Source organism: Lepisosteus oculatus, chromosome 20, assembly GCF_040954835.1.
Source record: "Lepisosteus oculatus isolate fLepOcu1 chromosome 20, fLepOcu1.hap2, whole genome shotgun sequence".
Classification (NCBI taxonomy): Eukaryota; Metazoa; Chordata; class Actinopteri; order Semionotiformes; family Lepisosteidae; genus Lepisosteus; species Lepisosteus oculatus.
Genome location: NC_090715.1, coordinates 5,173,586 through 5,194,397, shown reverse-complemented (window position 1 = coordinate 5,194,397; position 20,812 = coordinate 5,173,586). Strand labels below are relative to the sequence as shown.

The window sequence follows — 20,812 nt, the reverse complement described above, 5'->3', positions numbered from 1 at the left end:
CTGCTGGGCTCACTGCAAAGCCTGATTGCATTCAGCTCTATGTTTCCTAATTCCCTCTTCATATTACTTAAGTAATGCACAACAAAGAGACAAACGGACTGACCAACCGCACAGAATTAAACCTTCAGTTCAGCTCACATTTGTACAGCCCCATGAACTACATTACAACAGAAATGAAGTTTTTAAATTGCACTCATTTTTTAATAACATACAGCAATGCGTGCTTTTTAGGTATAATTGCATTGTATACACTACCACAGCTGCAATTTTAATGTTAATAAAAATCAGAAATAATTGTATTTGTCTTTTTCAACCATTTTAAAATTCTTCTAGTTCAACACAATCGAGTGGGTTAACTTTTTATTTTTCTGATATTAAGAATTAAAGTGGTTCTTCATTGCTCTGTCAGTATGATCAAAAGTCCCATTTTTAAGAAATTTCTTTTATCTAACTCTTTTTATGTGCTGTCTTTCAAATGGTTTACACATACAGTCTGCACAATAGAGATGTGACAAAAAAGGCAAGACAGTTTGTATTTTTTCAAATGGTTCTTCTAATGTATTAGAGTTAAATACAGGTTTTAAGAGCGCAGGCTGATTCTGTGGTGTGACATTTAGATTACTTCATACAGGAAATCATTGATGGAATGCATTATGTGGACAAGCTTTAAGAATTCTGCTGCAAACAATTAAACCAGAATTTCTGTAGATGACTTCAGCTCCTTGTGGCTTCCTTTGAATTCTGCTTCATGAAATGTCGCTTTCATCATTATTAAGATAAGAAACTATCTCACAATGTGGAGTTAAACTAGCCCAAACTAACAACCAAAAAGCTGTTTATCTTCCCTAGGGTTCCAATGTAACAGTTAACCTATGCGAGTGCACAGCACAACAGACTGACAAATACCACCAGCAAGGAACTACACCTTAAGTGCAAAAGAGAGATATGATATTGCAAGTAATTAAATACTGAACCATTAAACTGTGAACGTGCATAATTCTTTCCTATTCTTTACACACTTAAGTATAAGAGCAACACCTACTGTAGAATAAATAATGCTATTTTTCCAGGCTGAAGGTAATGCCCTATTCTGACAGGCTGAAGGAAATTAGGATTTCTTCAAGATAAACACTGAAACATGGACCAGAGGACAGAAATGGAAACTTAGTTTGAGGGCATTTAAAACTGGAAACAGCCTGCTTTTCCTGACACTGTCTAAATGCAACATTTTATATCTGGCACAAGCCCAAACCAGCCTCACACACACACCGTCCCCCAACCCACACCAGCATCACACACACATGGTCCCCCAACCCACACCAGCCTCACACACACACCGTCCCCCAACCCACACCAGCCTCACACACACACCGTCCCCCAACCCACACCAGCCTCACACACACACCGTCCCCCAACCCACACCAGCCTCACACACACACCGTCCCCCAACCCACACCAGCCTCACACACACCGTCCCCCAGCCACATATAGCAGTGTTCAATTTGATCATTAGGGTTTTGATTAAAAGATTGATTGAAAACATTGGCTTATTGTAATTTGTAAGGTAGTAAAATTTGGTTAGGCCTGAATACCTTCACAAGGTACAATAAATAAGGGTTTGTTAACAGTGGATTCTTGCCTTTTTTATTTAAAAACAGCTACTGAATCTACTGTGCTTTACTGAGCATATACTGTACAGTATTGTCCCCAGGTTAGCTGCTTTCCTATAAAAAGCAACACTTACATTAATTAGCTTTCATAAAGAAATCAACATTAACATTACTCAACTGGCATCTTTCCACTTAACCATAATAGCCTTGGCAACCATACTTTATATTTTGTGCAAATCTGCTCAAATAAGACGAGGTTGTCTGTTTTACCAAGGGTCTTCCTTCCTTAAAGGTTTCTTAACCTGTCAAATCTACTCCTCTGTTGTGAGTTTGACTTGTTTTGCCTTTATGTCTTCCTCTGCAGGATATAAGTAAACACATTGGAAGGGTGAACTACAATGAAGAATTTCAAATTAAAATATTTGTATAAAAGGTGAAGCTTTTGTAAGACTGTCAGGTAGGTCAGGGTATAGATACGAATGGGGTTCTTTACAAAAGAACAAATTGACTTGTAAATGTGTATCTACTGCACAGACTCTAGTCATATTCATCAATGTGTTTCCTGAGCCAGCAGAATACTGCTTTTGCTAGTTACAGAAACATTTGATGAAAATGGAATAAAGTGGTCATTATAGAGCTTAGTGTTTTCTTCTGCTTCACACTTAATTTACAGGACTTTGTTCCCGAGGAATCTGCATTTGTTATGTGTCAAAGAACTTGGTTCACATCAACAGTGTCCCATTTCTGTCACAAGCATTATTAATTTCTGTGGATAACAGTTGGCATTTCACATTGATAAATCTGTTCAATAATGTCTTGATTTGCTATTTATGGCAGGCAGTACTATATCCAGCAAAATAATAAATGCCATTTCACAATGTACCGAGCACTGTAGTTGAAATATATGCAAACACATTTCTATCAAACAATAACAGCTTTTTGTCAACCACATACACAACTTTTTATGTCTGAGGAATAAAGAGCAATGAATATTAATAATTTAAACTTTCACTTGGAGATTTTCTGTCTGAGTAATACATATTTCAGTGGCCTGTCCTAAACACTTTACTGCTGCTTGTTTTCAATTAGGAAGAAAATGGCAGTACAGAGAATGGCTTATGCCTTTTACTGTAATTTTTAAAGGGCATTTCAGAACAAGATTTTCATTTTGTGAATTTCATTGAATCAATCAAACCCAGCCAATGGGGAAATGTTCTGCAAGGACGTGGTGTCACCTGGAAATATGCTTGCAGATATCTGAAACATTAAAAACACAACTTTTGATCACCGGCTCCTGACTATATTACACCAGCGATTCTCAATCCTGGTCATGGAGGGCTAGTGTTACTGCTGATTTTTATTCCAGCTCAGCTCTTAATAAATTAAAAAGGCCAATTATTGACTTAATTGGACCAATTTAACAGTTTCATTTAAAAAAAAACCCTCTAAACCCTGCAGACATGCCATCCCTCCATGACCAGGATTGGGTACTCCAGAGCAACAATAGAACCAGTATATTCCCATGAAAGTCCTTATTTCCTTTGTAACCTATGATGTTCTTGTGTTTCTTATAAATTTTCTGAAAAAATGCATTTTTGAGCAGCTCATAATAAGAGAAATAAGCTCTGCAATGCTGTTTTTACATTTTGGGGTTATAAAGAATTGGCATTGATGAGTACATTTCAAACCACAAAGAAATACATAAAACCTCCAATTTATATCACCAAATAAACTACATTTCCAGGTATGTGCAGCGCAGTCATTGTCTGCAATGTATCCCAAACTGACAATATTTTAAACCCAATCTATTTATGTTGCAATAAAGCACATGCTTTAGACCAAGAAAATGTTGCTACTGTATTGATTTATACATGATATTATGTAACTGACACAAACAAGACAACATTTTTTGTCACATGAACACAATTAAGTGTACAAAAAAAATCAAGGAGTGTACGATTTTCTTAAGATAGGTCAATATTAATCGGGTTTTTAGTTCATTGGTGGTGAAGACCATTGTCCCCATAAAAAAATAAAAGTAATGCAACCAAAATATTTTTTTCTTCAATATTCTTCCCATCTGCTAGCTTCCTCACAAGTGGACAGTGGACAATCTTGCTTGTGCATTAGATTCACCAATCATGCAAACACCACTGAGAACACATAACAAGCTTCCTGACCACATATCAATTAAACTAACAAAGCACAACATACACCTAGCAGCAAGTCAGAAGGCACTGAAGTTCCCATCATTCCCAGAGAAACCTGCAGAAAACACTGTCCCCAGTTGTTATCATGTAGACTGGTGGCTTTGATAACCAAGAATGTTTAAAGTCATCACAAAATGCCACCTTATCAAGCCCAGAAAAACGGTGAAAAGTCCTCTACTTCAAAACTTTCAGTTGTACTCGAAATGAACTGACTTCTGGCTTGTCTCCTCCAAACTGTTCAATCTCTGGAGATACTGGCTTTCAGATTCTACAGATAAAGAACATAAATGACCCTCAGAATGAGCTGTCTCAGCAATGAGGAGATGCTTTCCAATTCTCACTCTCTGCTCTCCCTCTCTACCTCAGGGCATTTTACATCAGACTCCTGAATTGGGTGCAAATTACATCCAGCAAAGATGTGAGAAATAAGCACACATGCTGCCAATATCTGGGGGTGCAAGCAGAAAATCTTTGACAAATGCATTTTTAGAATGCTTGGATCTTATTGGATTAATTTATACTCTAATTCACATTTTTATCTATAAGTGCGTAGTAATCAAAGTCAGGACCTACCTTGTGTTTTTAAATGCTTTGAATAATGTGAAACAAAGTTTAATCTGAAATAGCCTATATACTGTATAGTCAGAAGCTTAAATAGTGAAATGCTTCTAGATATCCCCATGATGTACTTCTCCCTTGTACGGGCTTGGTGTTGAGAATGTATTCGATTCAAACACATGCACAACATTATTTAAGCTACATAATTTTTCCCTTGAGCTTTAGATGTCTGATAAATCAACAAGAGAGTGGCAATGCTGACAAAACCAGGAATAATGAAATCACACCAAGAGGTATTTTCATGAAAGAATGTGAGCAAAGGGTTTCTTTTTGTTAGGACTATCTAAACATTACTTTATTCTCCATGCCATTTTCCCTCATGCACATGCTGGAATATCCCTCACAGGGACAGACCCAGTATGTTTCAGTGACCTAAGGGGTCCTTGAAGAGCTAGTGCGATCCCTCACAGTTCCAAAAAACAAAACAAGAGCCCCCCTGCCTCCTCTTTCACACCCAGAAACAGGGCATCTCAAAGAGACAACCTGCTCCTTAAACCCATCCTCACTAATGAGCTCAAGTCTTTAACAGCTGCACTGGGCCAGCACAATGGCCCATGTGACAGCTACACAGATTTTAATTGCAGTGCATTCTCCGAAATCAAGGAGGTGGAATAAATTGAACACTCATGAACAGAGATGGCTCACAAGGTTTCAGACAAAAGTTAAAATTAAGAGTCGCCCTATGTTTCTAGTTTTTAATTTTGAATGTAATAATTGAACGTATTGGTAGAAGCAGACATTAATTAATGCAACATTTCTGGACAATATCTTTGATTTCTTCACCTTTTACAACTATGTTCTAGTCATGAAACCATTACCTTTAGCGTTATTTAAAACACAATTCTGAATTATTTAATTGACAGATGAATATGATCCAGAACTGGAAAATGTTAGTTAGCACATGTCTGAGTGCCATACTTACAAATGATTGAAATCTAACAAGTCTACATCTTAAATATCCAATGGCAAGAAAAAGCAACATTTAACACTATTTATTCAGACATCAGACAACAGGCTGAAATGATAGGGAATGGAAGACTGTCTTCACTCACACCCAAATACTTGGTGATGTTAGCATTCTCTACAGTGGCTGCATGTGTAATATTTAAGATCACCAGCAGCAGATAAACAATCTACATGGAGATGTGAGAGACTTTACAAACAGATTTCAGGAAGTATCCAAAACCCAAAGCATAAAAAGGCCAATAATTGCAACACAGACTCATTTAATTAAAACCATGGTAAACACCTGCAAATGTCTGGAGAAAACCATATGTCTTCACCCCTTCTGGAGATGAGATCTTGCCAGAAAGTATGTCAGACCCTGGGAAGACTATAATTCCAAAGAACACTTCTAGCAGTAACCCTTCAACAGTAAGCTAAACTGCAACCATCCAATGACTCAACCTGGACACTATGAAAACAAGAAGATGGAGGAGTCTAGTGTTGTTGGAGACCTTGGAAAAAAGAACCCAGAATTTTTGGGACCTCCTCACATATTGAAAAGACTAATGAGTTACATTTTTGGAAAAGAGACTTAGGAAATAGTTTCACTGCTAATATGTCTGTGGTATACAAAAACCTGCTCTTCCAACTATATACATTTTATTTCACCTTCACTCTGCCTCTGGATGGTATCCTGAGTTTCTCCCTGTCAAAGAGTCTTGTAGCACAGTTTCGTTTCATAACCTGTGGTTCCACCACACACACTGTTAATGTTTAATGTGCTTTCTCATATACTTAGACCACTAGGATTCAAGGGAAGTATGGTAAGTTCTAGAGATTGTGAGTGAAATACAGTGCTCTTCTTTTTATGGAGAAAATAATTTATTTCCTCTACATTAGCAGAAGCATTAAGTAACTAAAATATAACTATATTGAAAGTTCATTTTGACTGCTTTTCCATAAATTAAAAAAGGCCTTTATATCTTTTATTATTTAAAAATAGAATTATATTGATTCACAATCCTGGGGGGCATGCGAGTTTAATTAACACATTACTAAAACACACAATCTGCTTCTGCATTGACAGTCTGTAAGTGCAATAGTGCAAATGTAGACCTTTTTTACCTCACTTTTCTGTTATATAAAAAGTTCAACCATTAGTATGCTATTGGTTTTTCTAACCAAACTGCTAGTTCTGAATAGAAACCCATCAGTCTTTTTCCAAGATCTTTTGCAGCTTAATGATGTCTTTGTGATGTAACAACCCATTTAGATTTCAGGAACCAACAAAATAACATGTGGCAAAAATTACACTTAGGATGAGTGTATTATAATAGAATTTGCTGGGCGATCTCTCTCTCTCTTCAGCCACAAAGACATTAAACTTTAGATAGGATGGACACCCTCATTTCCAGCATTACTCAGAATCTTTTTCTGGATCAAGAGACTACAGTCTGACTACCTTAACATAGTCTGACTCATCTCTTTATCACAGGCCTTAGCAAGAGCTAAATAACTAAAAAAGCATGATTATTATTATGCTCATTATTTGATCTTTGCAAGCCACAACAATGTACTAACAAGTTTAATTAATCAAAAATAAAGTGGAAATTTTGTTTGTTAAGCCGATTCAATAGATAGGAGTAGATATCCAGTTAAAAACAGTATTCCTCATTTTTTATGCAACCCCGGTATTTTGAAAAGTATTTTAAGGGAATCTGTATTTTATTGAAATAATAAGGTACTTAAAAGACCAGCAAGATCAACTATTGCAGATAGTATGGTAGAATCTCAATCTTATTTGAAACTGCCATGATTTATTTATGATACATAAACACAGCAGGAGACAGGCAACTGCCTATAGAGTTGCAAAAAGAAGACCACAAAATATTTATTTAAGTACAGTATGTATACAGTACTAACAGCGGCAAGTTGAAAAATCACATTTCAAAACAAGTTTCTAGGACTAGAAAAATATCAGCTTTTTATCTGGACCGATGAATGAATAATAAATAGTTCATTATAATAAATAATATTCATATAAGAAACTTCATTTCAAAGGATTCCACAGCACTTTGCATATAGGAAGGGACTCACTTCATCCACCACTGGAGTGCAGCTCCAGCCTGACTGACCCCATGCCTGAAACCCCACTACACAGCAGAGGTGCAGAGTGAAAGAAATCTCTTTAATAACTGAATTACGAGGGGACTTTAAGAAACGTTAGATTCTGCTTTCCTGGAGAATTAGTCAGGATACTGTGTTTAGCATCTCAGTACTCAGAATGGTACTATTGGAGCTGTAATGACCAAAAACTCAGGACATCAGTTCAACGTCTCACCATGTTGGAATAAGCAGTGCAGGATTTCAGACTCATAATGAGGAGGTTGTGGGTTCAAAGCTCATATGAAAAACTACCATGACATGACACTATTTTGAAGTGGTTCAGGTGGGTAGCTGCGTCAGCATGCATAGGCTGCAAAGGAACAAGTAATAGGTTTATTCCATGCTGAAAAGAGAAGAAAGAAAACACAACATTTCGGCCGTGGAGCCTTCTTCAGGTGTGAGATAGACAGGACAGACAGCAAAGGTTAAATAGCACAGAAGAACAAATGCCAGGAGAGGCCACTCAGGTGGCTCAAAGTGGAAAGGGGTGATGAAAGGTGTGAAATCGAAACCTGTGTGAGAATAGAGAAGATTATAATCTCTACCTCTTTGCTATCTGCCGTCTTTCTCACACCTGAAGAAGGCTCCACAGCCGAAACACTGTTTTCTCTCTTCACTTTTCAGCATGGAATAAACCTTTTACTTGTTCCTTTGCATGCTAATATTTTGTCTCTTTTCTTAGAAACTTGTTATGCATCCCTGCAGCTGTGTTTTACATAGACTTACAAAAAAAGCACCAACCAAAAAAAAAGTATATCCTCAGAAGGATGAGACAGTATTCCCATACTAGGGCAGTGGTTAGGAAATTCAGGTGAAGGGGGCAGAGTGACACCTATATGTCTGCAACCACAGTGTTCTACAGCTATCCGATTTTCCTTAGGCGTCTCCTGTCCCAGTACTGACCAGTCCCAACTTTGCTATGCTTCGGAAAAAGACCAGGCTACCAGATTGAAATTCTGTTTTGACAGACTATAGCACATCAAATGCAGTCATTTGATCTTGGATCATTTCATTAAAAAAGTGATGTACAAGAAAGTGGTTATGACCAATCTGACCTTGGTATTTGATCTTGTGTTTATGCATTATTAATTTCTTAACATACAAACTGCAATTATCAAATGCTTTGGGGAAGGTATTAAAAGTCCAGGTAAGTCTAGTCCACCTCTCTTCAAATATTTAATGGACTGAAAATTTGTTCTTAAAGGAATGTGAAATAAAACCTTGCAAGAACCCCTTCAGGATTCTGGTGAAAATAATCTATGTTTTTCCCTTAAGAAATAACTTAATAATATTTATGTGATGTTCTTTCTCTTCTTTTTTTTGTGAAAGCTTTTTGGTTTCATCTTCCGTCTCTCTCCAGGGGATGAAAAAGGTGAAAAATGTTTTGACGTTCTAGCATTAACAGTCATTCATAAAGGTGTGTGATACACTTCAGTTCCCAGGAAACCAGGCCTTTAAAGTTTTCTTTTCAAAAGAATATACAATTATTTTTATTAAGCACTGTAAACTCACCCAGAGGTTTATAACATGGAGTATAATTAATGACGGTTAAGAACAAAAATTAAAGTCACACTCTACCTTTTATAATAAGTGATGCTATAGTCTACAGGCACAAAAGTTCACCAGTGTTTGAGTTCTCCAAAGGGTTGATCTTACAGTAGATCCACAGCCTCAGGCTGTGAACAGAATTTTTTACGTTATTTTAACAAGGGGTTTCAACTACAGTCTGATAAAAAAACACTTATTCCTGGTGAAAGTTACAGAGGCCCTGAGCCTGAGCTGACAGGAAAGGAACTTCTGCAAATTCCGCACAGAAGGCAATTTAGATCGGAATCAAAGCCGTGTCCCAAGTGTTGTGAGGAAGCTGCAATCAGCTTTACCACCCCGCTGTGACACCAAAAAAAAATTAAATTATGCAAAAGGTACTGTACATGCTTTTAAACCCCTCAAAGCTTGATACGAAAAAGAAAAAACCCATAAAAGATGATTTATTGCTTATGCTGGACAACTGTGAGCATAAGAGAACATGAGGAAGGCATAAGACTCACATTGCCTTACAATATCTGACCAAATGCTGTAATGTTAAACAAAAAATAATTAAAAGCTGTAAGCAGACCCCAACTTTCTAATCTGATTTCTGTAAATTATTTGAGCTCAATTGGAAGATGCTTAAATAAATGAGCAAAAGTGAAATGACTCAAGAGAGAGAAACCATAGCATTTTGGAGCAAAACATTCCAGGTCAGCATAAGTACGGACTCTCACTCTATTATCAATGGACAGAGATTAGAGCACAGTGTCATGTAATGTGCATTATTTTAAGGTTACATTATTAAAATAATCAATATTGGATTACTCATTACTTGTCCCATTACTGTATGCTATTGTCTTAGCAAGCGAGGTCCCAAATGCCTACTATACAGCACTGCATCAGCTGAATGTTCTGCCAGATGTTATGCTACAGGTTGATGAAAATGCACCCAGGAAACTTAAAGTTTTATACTAATCTGCCTTGTAATTGGAAAACAAACAATACTCTACAGTACAAGACAGTTTGCTTTGCAGTGCAAAGAAGGATTTCCATACATTTTACATTTTATCCCACTGAAGACTGCCTTTTTCGTGATGTCCACTTTTTGTTTCCAACCTCAGAGGAGAGGAGATATGTACCTTATTGTAGACAGGCTTAGACTTCACTCGGTCCGATATGATTTCTACAAGAATCGTATCTTACTTTTAAAAAATGTTTACAGCAACACCCTTGGAATACGACAGAAGGGTTAATATACTAGCTATATAAAACAGATGCTCTCATCACATTTCACATTGCCAGATGGAGCACTAGCGCTCTAACCATGGACACCAGCACTTAGAAAGAGAATGAAACAGAATGTACATCTTGGTTCCACTGTGTTCTCAAACAGAATCCCTTTTCCCTTGCTTTGTGCACTGGAAGTACCACACAGAAATAAATAACAGCAGGAAGAGTTATGCTGAATTTTAGAATACTGTTTTCATTTCTTAAATTGAGTAACTCAATTTAAAAAAAATTAAATAAAAACAGAGAAACAAACAGCTCTCAGCTCAGGCCATTGTTACAATTTCACTTATTGTGCTTCATGAAATCCAAAAGTCCATTAGCTCCAAAGACCTCTAGGCCTTAGCTAAATTACGAATGGTCCATCACCGCAAAAAAATGAGGAGACAAGATCTAGAAATAAGAATCTGAGCAGAAAATCTGAGCATTGACTTCACTAACTGGAAGCTGCTGTTGCTAAGAAATCTCTGCCACCTGCTGTACTCTTTAGTTACAGTTTGGATTTATGTCTATTTTAACTCCAGTGTATTTAAATGCCTTCCTAAAAACATGTTGTACTAAATGGTTTAATGGATGAGGTTATGAAGAAATGTGCTTTTAACATCTGAAAAATCACCTTAGGCAAACTGAAGTATCACAAAGTAAAGCTAGCACATACAATGGACATGACAGAGGTATAAAATGCTCCTTAAAAGGGCGAATTGTATTTCAACGGCAATTTATAGCAGTTCAGTTTTCTGTTTTAAATTATGAATAGAAATGCAGGCAGAACTTCCTAGTCAATGAAAGACTTTGCCTGACTTAAGATTATGTAACAAGAAACAACAGAGTTCACAAAAATAGGTTATATTCAGATGCCACATGCTAGATACTGTATCTTGGAATCCCTGTGTTCTTGCTTATCAGTGGAAATAACAGAACATGCATGTCTTTTAATTGTGATACCACATATTCACCAATAAAATCAAAAGGAAGAGGTCTTTACCCATGCCTGCTAGCCCTAATAAAGTACACTTTACTGTGTTGTTTTGTTAATCACAAGCTTTTTTTTGTTAATCACAAGCCTCTGCTAGACAGAAGAGAGAGTAAGCAATTCCCCCAAAAAACACGAACTGCTGAAGTACCTCTTCAGTGAACTGATTAAAAAATAGAGCTTTTCAAAAAGATCTTCCTGACACTGAAATTCACAATGCCAGAGAGAAAACCATAACAGGCATGTTGTCTAAGTACTTCAAAATGCTTCCTAATTCCTCCCTCCCCATTGTTGATTTTTCATTTTTTATTTGATCATTGTTTCCCTTTTGTAAGGTGAATTTTACAGCCATTAGTCAGTGCTGCTGGAATAACTGCACAGCCTCCTTCGCCTGTTCTCATCTTCCTTTGCACCAAACCAATAAATTAGTGATGAAGCCAGTAAGTAAAGCTTTTAGACACATAAAAGATAAAAAATATATATTTATGAAAAAAACACACCAAACTGTTTCTTTAATGTTTAGCCTAATTGGTTTAAAATCGATTTTTTTCTGCTGTGTGACCTCTGCATAGCAGCAGTAATTAAAAAAATGGACTTTCTCATTCAGACGCCCAAAATTGCATTTCAAGTCATCCTTTTTGAAGAGTTCATAGGACAGCAAAGTGTTTCATTAATTTTAGCAAGCGGAAGGCAGTGGGTGGCAGTCCTCAGAGAGTCAAGGAATTGAATTGCGTTGAACAGATTCAGAGTGAGGAACCCTTGCTCATAAAATGAAATGTGGACAGTAGAATTTACATGATGGTAATCTGTAGCCTAATTGATGGTGTATTAATCTGCTGATCAAATGTACTTGGTAATCTATGAATAGAGGTACTGGGAGCGCAGAGGGGGGAGAAAATGGATTCAGGAAGGCAGGAAGGAAAGCTGTGCAGTCCCTGACATGAAGCAGCCAGTGCCATTTGGCGAAACAGCACACAGGAGCTTAGAGCACAAGATTCTCTGCGCCGGCTGTGCTGTTAAGCATTTCTTTTACAACACAACTGTGGTCCTTTTGATAATTAATCCAGCAGAGGATTACTGTCAGGCATTTCTCTACCTCCAGGTTATTGTTTCAAAGCACACTGGCACACATTTATGATACACTTCAAACTGCACAGTAGGACTCTCTTTGCCTTTATCTCCGAATTACAGACGGTATTCCTCTCTTTTGCCCAGTCATTCCCTATTTCCAGTCCTGTTATGAGTGCTACTCATAAAGCCAGACCTGTGGGGTTGATGTACATTTGGCTGAATGCTTACATCACACAGGTTGTCAAGTGGTCCTGTCTAATACAGCGGGTTTCCATGATAATACCCAGTTGAGCATAAGAAGAGCTTGCATAAACTGGACGTTATAGTGAAACCATCTTGCTCATCTCACTCAATACTACTTCTTCACACTTGTACATAAATGATTCTGTTATTGTAGACTGTCATGTGGAGTGACTCAAAGCCTCCTAACGTACAATAACATCTCCTTTCAACATTCACTAGGAGTGGGGCAAGGCTCATTTCCTGCTCCTTGCTCTCTTTCCATCTTCATTCGCTATACCCACTCCCTTAATTCTCCCACTTTTTCCACATCCTTTTTTTTACCCGTGATGATGCTCAAATCTTTCTCTTTTTTCTTCCCTCCGCTACTCTGTATCTCTGCCCGTCTCCTAGATGACCTGCCATCATCTAAAACTTAACCTCTCAAAGTCCACCCTCCTTTTTCCCCAATTACCTCCACTGCTATCTTTATCCTCTTCCTCCTCTGCCACAATTCTCAGCTTTAGGCCCGACACCTGCATCTCATACAATGCTTGGTTTCTCTGGCATGTTCCTAATATGTCTTGTTGAGTAATGTTCGCAGAGTCCACTTGTTCTTTACCAGCTCTTCTCCACATTTCTTAATCCAGGCCCTGGTACTCTCCCCTTCCTTTTTTGCCTGGTCCCTGCCAATGCTGTCCGTCCACTGCACCATTCCCATCAGTGGTCCCCAATTACTAGTTTTTGTCTTCTGCCAGCTCATCCCCTCTGCCCCTGCCTGTCTTCAGTCTCTTCACCCCCTCCCCATGTGCTCACCTTCAGAGCTCATGATTCCTCCACTCTCAGCCCTTGCTGGTGAAATGAACGACCCACAGAAACCAGAATTGCTCAGCTGCTGACCACCTTTAGATGCTTGCTCAAGACACCAGGTGCAATCTCTCAATTCTCAACTCTACCCTTCAATACCTCTTACACTTTATTGCACTGATGTTTCGTAATTCCCACATTCGCAATGTTACTTGCTAATTTAATTTCTTCACTGTAAACATGGAATACATATCCTTAGGCTGTGTACATTACAGATCTGTATCCACACTATCTTTTAGTTCTTATTATTTCATTGTTTGCACAGCACTTTCTTCTAGTTTATTTTAGCCTCGTTATAAAATTATTAGTTTAATTATATTTATCTTATTGCTTCATGTACATTCACTTAATGTAAATTGTATATATTGGAAATCCTTCGAATAAGGGCATCTGCTAAACCCATAATAATGTTTCAGACATTCAAAATAACTATCAGCTATCATGTATTCAAAGTATCAGGGAACAAGTCCGATAGAGTCTATTTAATAGTATCTAAACACTTTGCTTTCTTCAAGGTGCATAGAAATTGCAATGGCAAAATTTGCTTTTAGAAACGAAACATGGCCACTTCTCAACACTTTATATACTAAGGGGCTTGGTATTTTCACAGCCTATCCAGACTGTAAAACAATCAGCGCTGTTTAAAGAATTCTAACAAAAAAAACTTCAATTTGTTCAGTAAAGCCACAGTCCATATGCTGTGTAATTTTCTATCTCTTTCAATCAGATTAACAGATTTTGTCAAGAAGTCTGAAAAACAAGCTCTGTGAACTGTAACTTCTCTTCAGATTAAACTCCATTGATGAATACTCAGGGGGTAATAACATTGCTAAAAATTACAGTAACACAGTTTCCACTTTCTGTGTGACAAGTGGAATGGGATAACAATCATGCTGAGCTGAAGTGAGCTACACGAATCCCCCACTCTCTCTTGCTTTCCTTGAGAACCTGCTGGTTATGAAACATAACGTTCCAATGAATATTGGCAAGAAAAGGTAAAGTTGGTGTAAGTGGTCACTGAAAGGAACTTCGGAAGATAAAAAGATGTAGAAATAGGATGGGTTCATGATTACACAATTTCACCAATAGAAAGCATTGTAAGGCCACGTATCTAGAGATTCAACAGAAATGGATTGTTGGGTTCAAAGGTATTATGGCATTAATGTGGAAGAAGTCTTTCTCTCCTTTTTCTCTTGCAAATTAATTGATCCCAATGCACCAATAACATTAAAACCCTGTGCATCAAAAGCAGCTAACAGCCTTCATTTTGAAAAATAGAGAAAGGGATAAAGGAAAAGCCTTGAAAGTAATTGTTTATTTCCATATTCTTACTGTACCCTATGTGATTAAGAGGTAGTAAACATTTCAGCAGGGAGATATCAAGAGTTAGGAGGAGGGTACGAGCTAACTTTTTTTTTAAATCTCTTTTCAGCTCTAGCAAAACTGAATAAGGACCCAAGTCCAGCAAGATAGATGTTTCAATTTTTGGTCTCCAAGTCCCCCAAGTTATAAATCCTGGCTCTAAATCTGGCCAGTTTGTCCCCAAGACTGGGAAAAAGGACAGTGGCAAAGACTCCTCACTTCAAAAGCATACAGCACTGTTTAGTAGGAAGCTGCACTGAATGGTTGATTTCAGCAACACATTTAACAGTCAACAGATTCCCAAATTTCTTCGCCTGTCGGAGGGGGAAATCAGCAGCATAAAATCCTTTAAAGGAACAAGGAAAATAAAATCAATGAGGTCCTGTTTTCTATAAAACTTAAGCTGACAGATTCCTGAGGTGTAAAAGGGTCACCAGAAGTTGTTACTCCTCTTGATTAAAAACAGCTGTTCTCTCCTGCTACTGCGGATAATTTTTGTTTCAACACCAAGGAAATACACATACAGTACTAGGCTATCGGGTTAAAAGACCGCAACCTCCCTGACAAGACAAAATTAAAACCCCCGAGGTGGTACAAATTGAATGACTTATGTTGATGATTAATCCAACAATACGAGGCTGGACAACAAATAAAATGTGCGTTTTTACACTGAAAATCACAGAATTTAAAATATGACTCCAATAAGTATTGGAATTAACAACTTTTTTTCACCCTCTCAGTATTTCAGCGGTTCTTTGACTACCTCCCATGATACATAAAATGGGGAAATGAATGAGTGAAGATTACATGGCTAATGCTTCCCGATAAAGAAAGGTCAGAGAGGATCTAGTCTCAAAAAGGATTAAATGGAACAGATCTTTAAAGCATGCTTTTCAAACAGCCATGGCAGAGACCCAAGCCTTAAATTACACTTTCGGTCTCAGGCTGGATTTCAGGCCTGCAACTAAATTATCCAATAATGTGGTTTTCAGGATCTATCCCTTATCTTTAAGTTATCTGTAATGCAGCAAATTATCATGTTACTGTACATCTATAATGGACTATTCCATTGCTGAATAATAACTAAGATGGATTACACAACACATATCTCATGTGAAAAATATGGCCACACAAAATCTGACAATACTAAAATCAGTAACATTTTTAATTCCAGACCTGGGGTACTACTGTATCTTTGTGAGGTTTGCATATTCTCCCCTTGTTTGTGTGGGTTTTTGCCGGTTTCCTCCCACAGTATTGGTAGGTTAATGAGCTTCTGGGAATATTGACCCCAGTGTGTGCATGTCTGTGGCTGTGTGTGCCCTACAATAGATGAATGACCCATCCAGTATCCCACCTGATAGGTCTGGCTGCCCTGCAACTCTATATTGGAGAAAGCAGTTAGAAAATGGATGGATGGACTAGGATTCTACATGTCACGATGGTAAAAGCATGCATATAAATGTACCTCAGTATTCATCCAAAGAACTTCTTTCACATTACAAGCAATGATGGGCCTACTGCAATATGCAATTCAGTAGTTTGGTTAGATCAAATTCGAAAGAGAGATGCAATATTCAGAGTACAGGATATTTGGCATACGTTGCCTGACTTAAGAGATTTGGCAGTCTTGCTATAAAGGGTGGAGGATGGGCTGCAAGAATGCCACATAATTACAAGCATCATGCCAGTGGTTTGTTGCAGAGTACAACTTTCATTTACAACTTTACAACCTGGGAGGCAGCTGCCATAGTGAAGATGGGTGGAGGAGGAGGAAGATTCATGTGTGGTATTTCAAGAACAGTAGTAGTGTCTAGCTGATCTCTGTCGCAGCACAACATTTGAAATTTAAAGTTCATGTGATGAAATGAGGAACGTGTGTGTGTAGGAAGAAGTAGGTATAATGGGAGATTTTGATTTTCCTTACTTAGGCTTGGAAAATTCACTAATGTCAACAACTAAAACAAAAATGCTAGACATGACTAAAGACTATTTTCTTCCCTGGCTGTCAATGGCTGTCAACCAACCAGTTTCTGCCTTCTGTTAGTCCAGTTTCGTCATCCAGTCATATTAATTGTCAAAGGGCAGTCAGACCAAAGTTACAGCGACAGTACTTCATGCCACTGGAGTCCAACCAGTTGTCTGTGAGGGGGTCTTACCTCTGGACTGTTCAGGTATACAGAGGTACTGTCTGTATTGGTTCAGTCTTTAAGGAAAACAGAGATGAACCCAAAACAAAGGTGTGTATTTTCAGGAGAACTTGTTATAAGGTTATAAGATGAATGTTAATGGAGTTAAAATTCAAAACACTTAGGAACATTTCAAGAGTGGGCAAAAACCTGACAGATTACATTTAGTGTAGGTAGATGCAAAGCATTAAGTACAGGTAGCAAAAAAAACTTCTACAGCTACAAGGTGTACAGTACATGTTGTACAGCTCAGTGGAAGTCTATAAATACTTAAAGATGTCGGACTAAGGATGATGTAAGTAAGGGAATGTGCTTCGTTTTTCGGTGAATGGAAATCCCAGTGGACTCTGGTTGAAATTTACTATTCTGTATTAGTTTTGACGGTGATGTTTAATTTGTCTTCAGTTTTAGTAGCATAAAACTCAAAACAGCTAAAAAGAGAATGGCGGTTTTATTTAAGAGATGACGTTGCGACACAAATTCTAAAACACCGACATATGTAAAAATAGGACTGTTAAAATTACTGTGCTGGCTACACATACCTTTTACAGCATGTGTGTGTGAGAGCCTGTGCATTAATCGATCGATAAACAGCTGTACAGAGGAAGGGGGGGCGGACAGTGGGTTTATTTACATTAATTACACAGATCGACTGCTGCGTTTTATCAATTACAACTGTACTTTGTCCTTGTTGTTTGCTGAAGACTTTTTGTATCTATTAACAGCTACTGTATAATCAACAGCAAATACCTCCGTGCTTTTCACTTACTGATTAACCTCAGTGAAAAGCAGGTGTGTAATGCGTTTCCGCTAGGAGTAATTATCTGATATCAACCAAGGTGTGCTGCGCATAACTTGCAGGTTCCGAAATATCTAGTTATTATTCAGAACAAGAACATTAACTCCCGTAACATATCACTAAGAAGTGTAATAATATTTAATTAGTAAAAGCTCATCTGAAAAATACAACAAACACAGACACTTAAGCTATTCCAAAATTAATGTATTTGATTAAACTCTCAATTACTTTCATTAAAGGCTTAAAAGGTTGTCACCAGTGAAAGAGCATAATCAATTTAATCTATTTAAAAAAACAGTTATTTCACAAGATCTACCATCGACTTGAACTGAGCAGCGAGTCAGATTTCTAGAATTCGTTTTCCTTTTCAAGCCGCCTGAATCTCTCTGTTCTGAAAGCCCTACTGTCTATAACAGATTCTACTGTCAAAGAACTGTAGAACACATATGCATGCATTTTGATCAACTCTAGCAGTTATAAAGGAGCCTTTGTTATTGCTATTATGTTGAGTATTCATAAACCAAATTTACGAGAATTAAAACTTTAGAATTCACTCAGAACAGTCTGGGTCTCCGACAGCAGATCTTACATATTTCAACCTACTGTACAGTTGCATTTGTATTCTCTTACCATACTTCAGGTCCAAAAATAGTTTTTAACCAAAAAATAAGATCATTGCACAATGTTACAGAACGCGTACTAAAATCCTAAAAGGAAATCACAAAAAGTACGTTTTGCAGCTTACCTCCTCGGTACTGTACATAACACGAAAGCTATAGGTCTGTACAAAACTGAGACCTACCTCTTTTGTCCTGTATTTTAACAGTAATTTCCACTATTGGTTCCGTCTCCCTGTCCAAGCGCCTGGCTATGACAATGTCCCCGCTGTCCCGGCTCACAGTAACGGCAGAGTTGTCTAACGTCGGGTAGATCATCTCAAAACTGGCAGATTGGAATTTGACGGGGTTCAGATTCATTACCACCGAACCGATACTGGCGTCTTCGGACACGCTGATGATAAGGGGCTCCTCGGGCTGCAACAGAGTCCTCCGCTTCCTCAGCTGTCCGGTCGGGGGCTCGTCCGCCCCGGACAGCGCCGTCGCGGACCTCTGCAGGGGATTAATCTCTAATTCCATGTTTCGACTTGTCAGCGCCGGCCAGCCGTGGTCTCTAGCGAAGACATTGAACTTGATGGGGGCCGCCAAGCCCAAAATCGAATCCACTAGTAAGACCTCTCCGGTTTTGGGTACAACGTAAAAACTCCCGTTTTTAGGAAGCCCAAAGTAGAACAATTCCGCGTTCTTCCCACTGTCAGTGTCCTGTGCGGTTACTTTGTACACCACTGTTCTGAGCGCCGTGGCGTCGTCCAGAGCAATTCTGACGCCCGAACCATTAAAAGTGGGTTCGTGGTCGTTAGTGTCCAACACATCAACTTTTATGGCTGCCACTTCAGCCACCACTTTGTCAGGTGAAGTACAACTTTGGCAACATAGACCCAGACGCAGAAGATATTCGGGTTTTTCCTCTCTGTCCAAGACTTTCGAGGTTTTCATTCGGATGTTCCCGTGCTTGTGGTGCGAAAAGACATGGAAATCGGCGCTGCCGTCGCCTAACAGTGTCAGGTGCTGAGCTGGTTTTGAGCACCATTTGTGCGAGTCTATTCTCTTTATAGGGATATTCAGTCCGTTTAATTTGGACCCCGCCGGCGAGTTTTCAAACACATGCCCGTGAAAAAAGGGTCTTCTTAGATCCGTTTTATTCCCCCAAACAGAGCACAGGATGTACGATATTAAAACAGTCCAAAGCATGGCTCCTATAAAGTGCATCGCTGCGAGTGCTGAACAAGAGCTTCTACTGTGAAAAGCGCACCATCGGGGTAATTTCTGCAAAGTTCGTCCGAGTCCAGGAGGGCTCAATTCTTTTGAGGTAGCGCCTGATGCTGTGAAATCTACCCGGAAAGTTGATGCTTTAGGTGGGCATGGGGACTGCCCTTTTCCTCAGTCTCCGCTAACTCAGGTTAGCCTTCTGTCCTATCCATCCCGAGTGCGCGCTGCTGACGAGTGTGTTAGTATTTCTAACAGCATCACGCAGTGCTGGACAGCGCCACACTTGCGAGGGGGTGGGGGGTGAGGGGGGGCGTGGTCTGCACGGTAGGGAATCCTCAGGAGAACCCCACCCACGTGACTGCTGCGGCGCGTTTCTGCCAGACTGTCCGGCGCACAGTGTGGGTGCAGAGTCTGCGAGGGACACTGGTGCATCACAAAGCTACAAATATGTAACAGATAAAACAATGGCTGTAAAGAACTTGGAGTCCAAGCCCTTTCTTATCGCTTCTTTAAGGCAGTTGAAGTTAGCTGCTCGGGTAACCATGAGGATTTTGCATCGCCGAACACGGTTTGCGCTACAAGGCACGTGGTTCTTGTTTCTAACTGATGGCTAACAAGCTAGTGGCCTGCCAGTTCATTTCTGTTTCCTCTGCTCCTAATCAGGTTCTGAATCTGGACCACTAGCAGCCTAACGGAAGAAAAGTTAACAGTTTATTGTTGTTGTTTTTTTTTTACTGTCTAGAGAAAATAGGATTATCCAACACAATGCAAATTGGGATAATACACCGCTTGAAATGAGCACATTTTGCTCTCACAAAAATAAAGATAAGATTTTATCCGTTTTCAATAAAAGGCATTCCCGTCTGAACTAGCTTCTTTATAAACCTTATATCTGAAAAGCCTTATAGAGAAACTCACCTAGCAGGGCGATACTGTACATTTCCGAACTGTAGCGTGTTCCATGCTGTGTATTAGGAGCTATGGGATCCTTTGGTGTGAAAAGGAATATAGAAATGTAAGGAATTGTTAAATGTTATTGATTAAAAAGGTATAACCTGTTAAATATAAAATGTTCTCAAAACTCCAAATCAGCAGTCCAGTAAATGTTACTGTACACCACACTGCTTAATATACTATATA

General features: G+C 38.6%; 1 protein-coding gene across 1 annotated transcript in view; it reads right to left on the bottom strand.

The window, feature by feature from the left end:
- LOC102684035 (neural-cadherin) overlaps nucleotides 1–19,905 on the bottom strand; it is a 95,579-nt gene extending 75,674 nt beyond the window's left edge. The window contains exon 1 of the mRNA XM_006641387.3: nucleotides 18,649–19,905. Coding sequence (XP_006641450.3) covers nucleotides 18,649–19,672 — 1,024 coding nt within the window. The 5' untranslated portion in view covers nucleotides 19,673–19,905. The remainder of the gene's footprint in view (nucleotides 1–18,648) is intronic.
- Nucleotides 19,906–20,812: the final 907 nt, after the last annotated feature.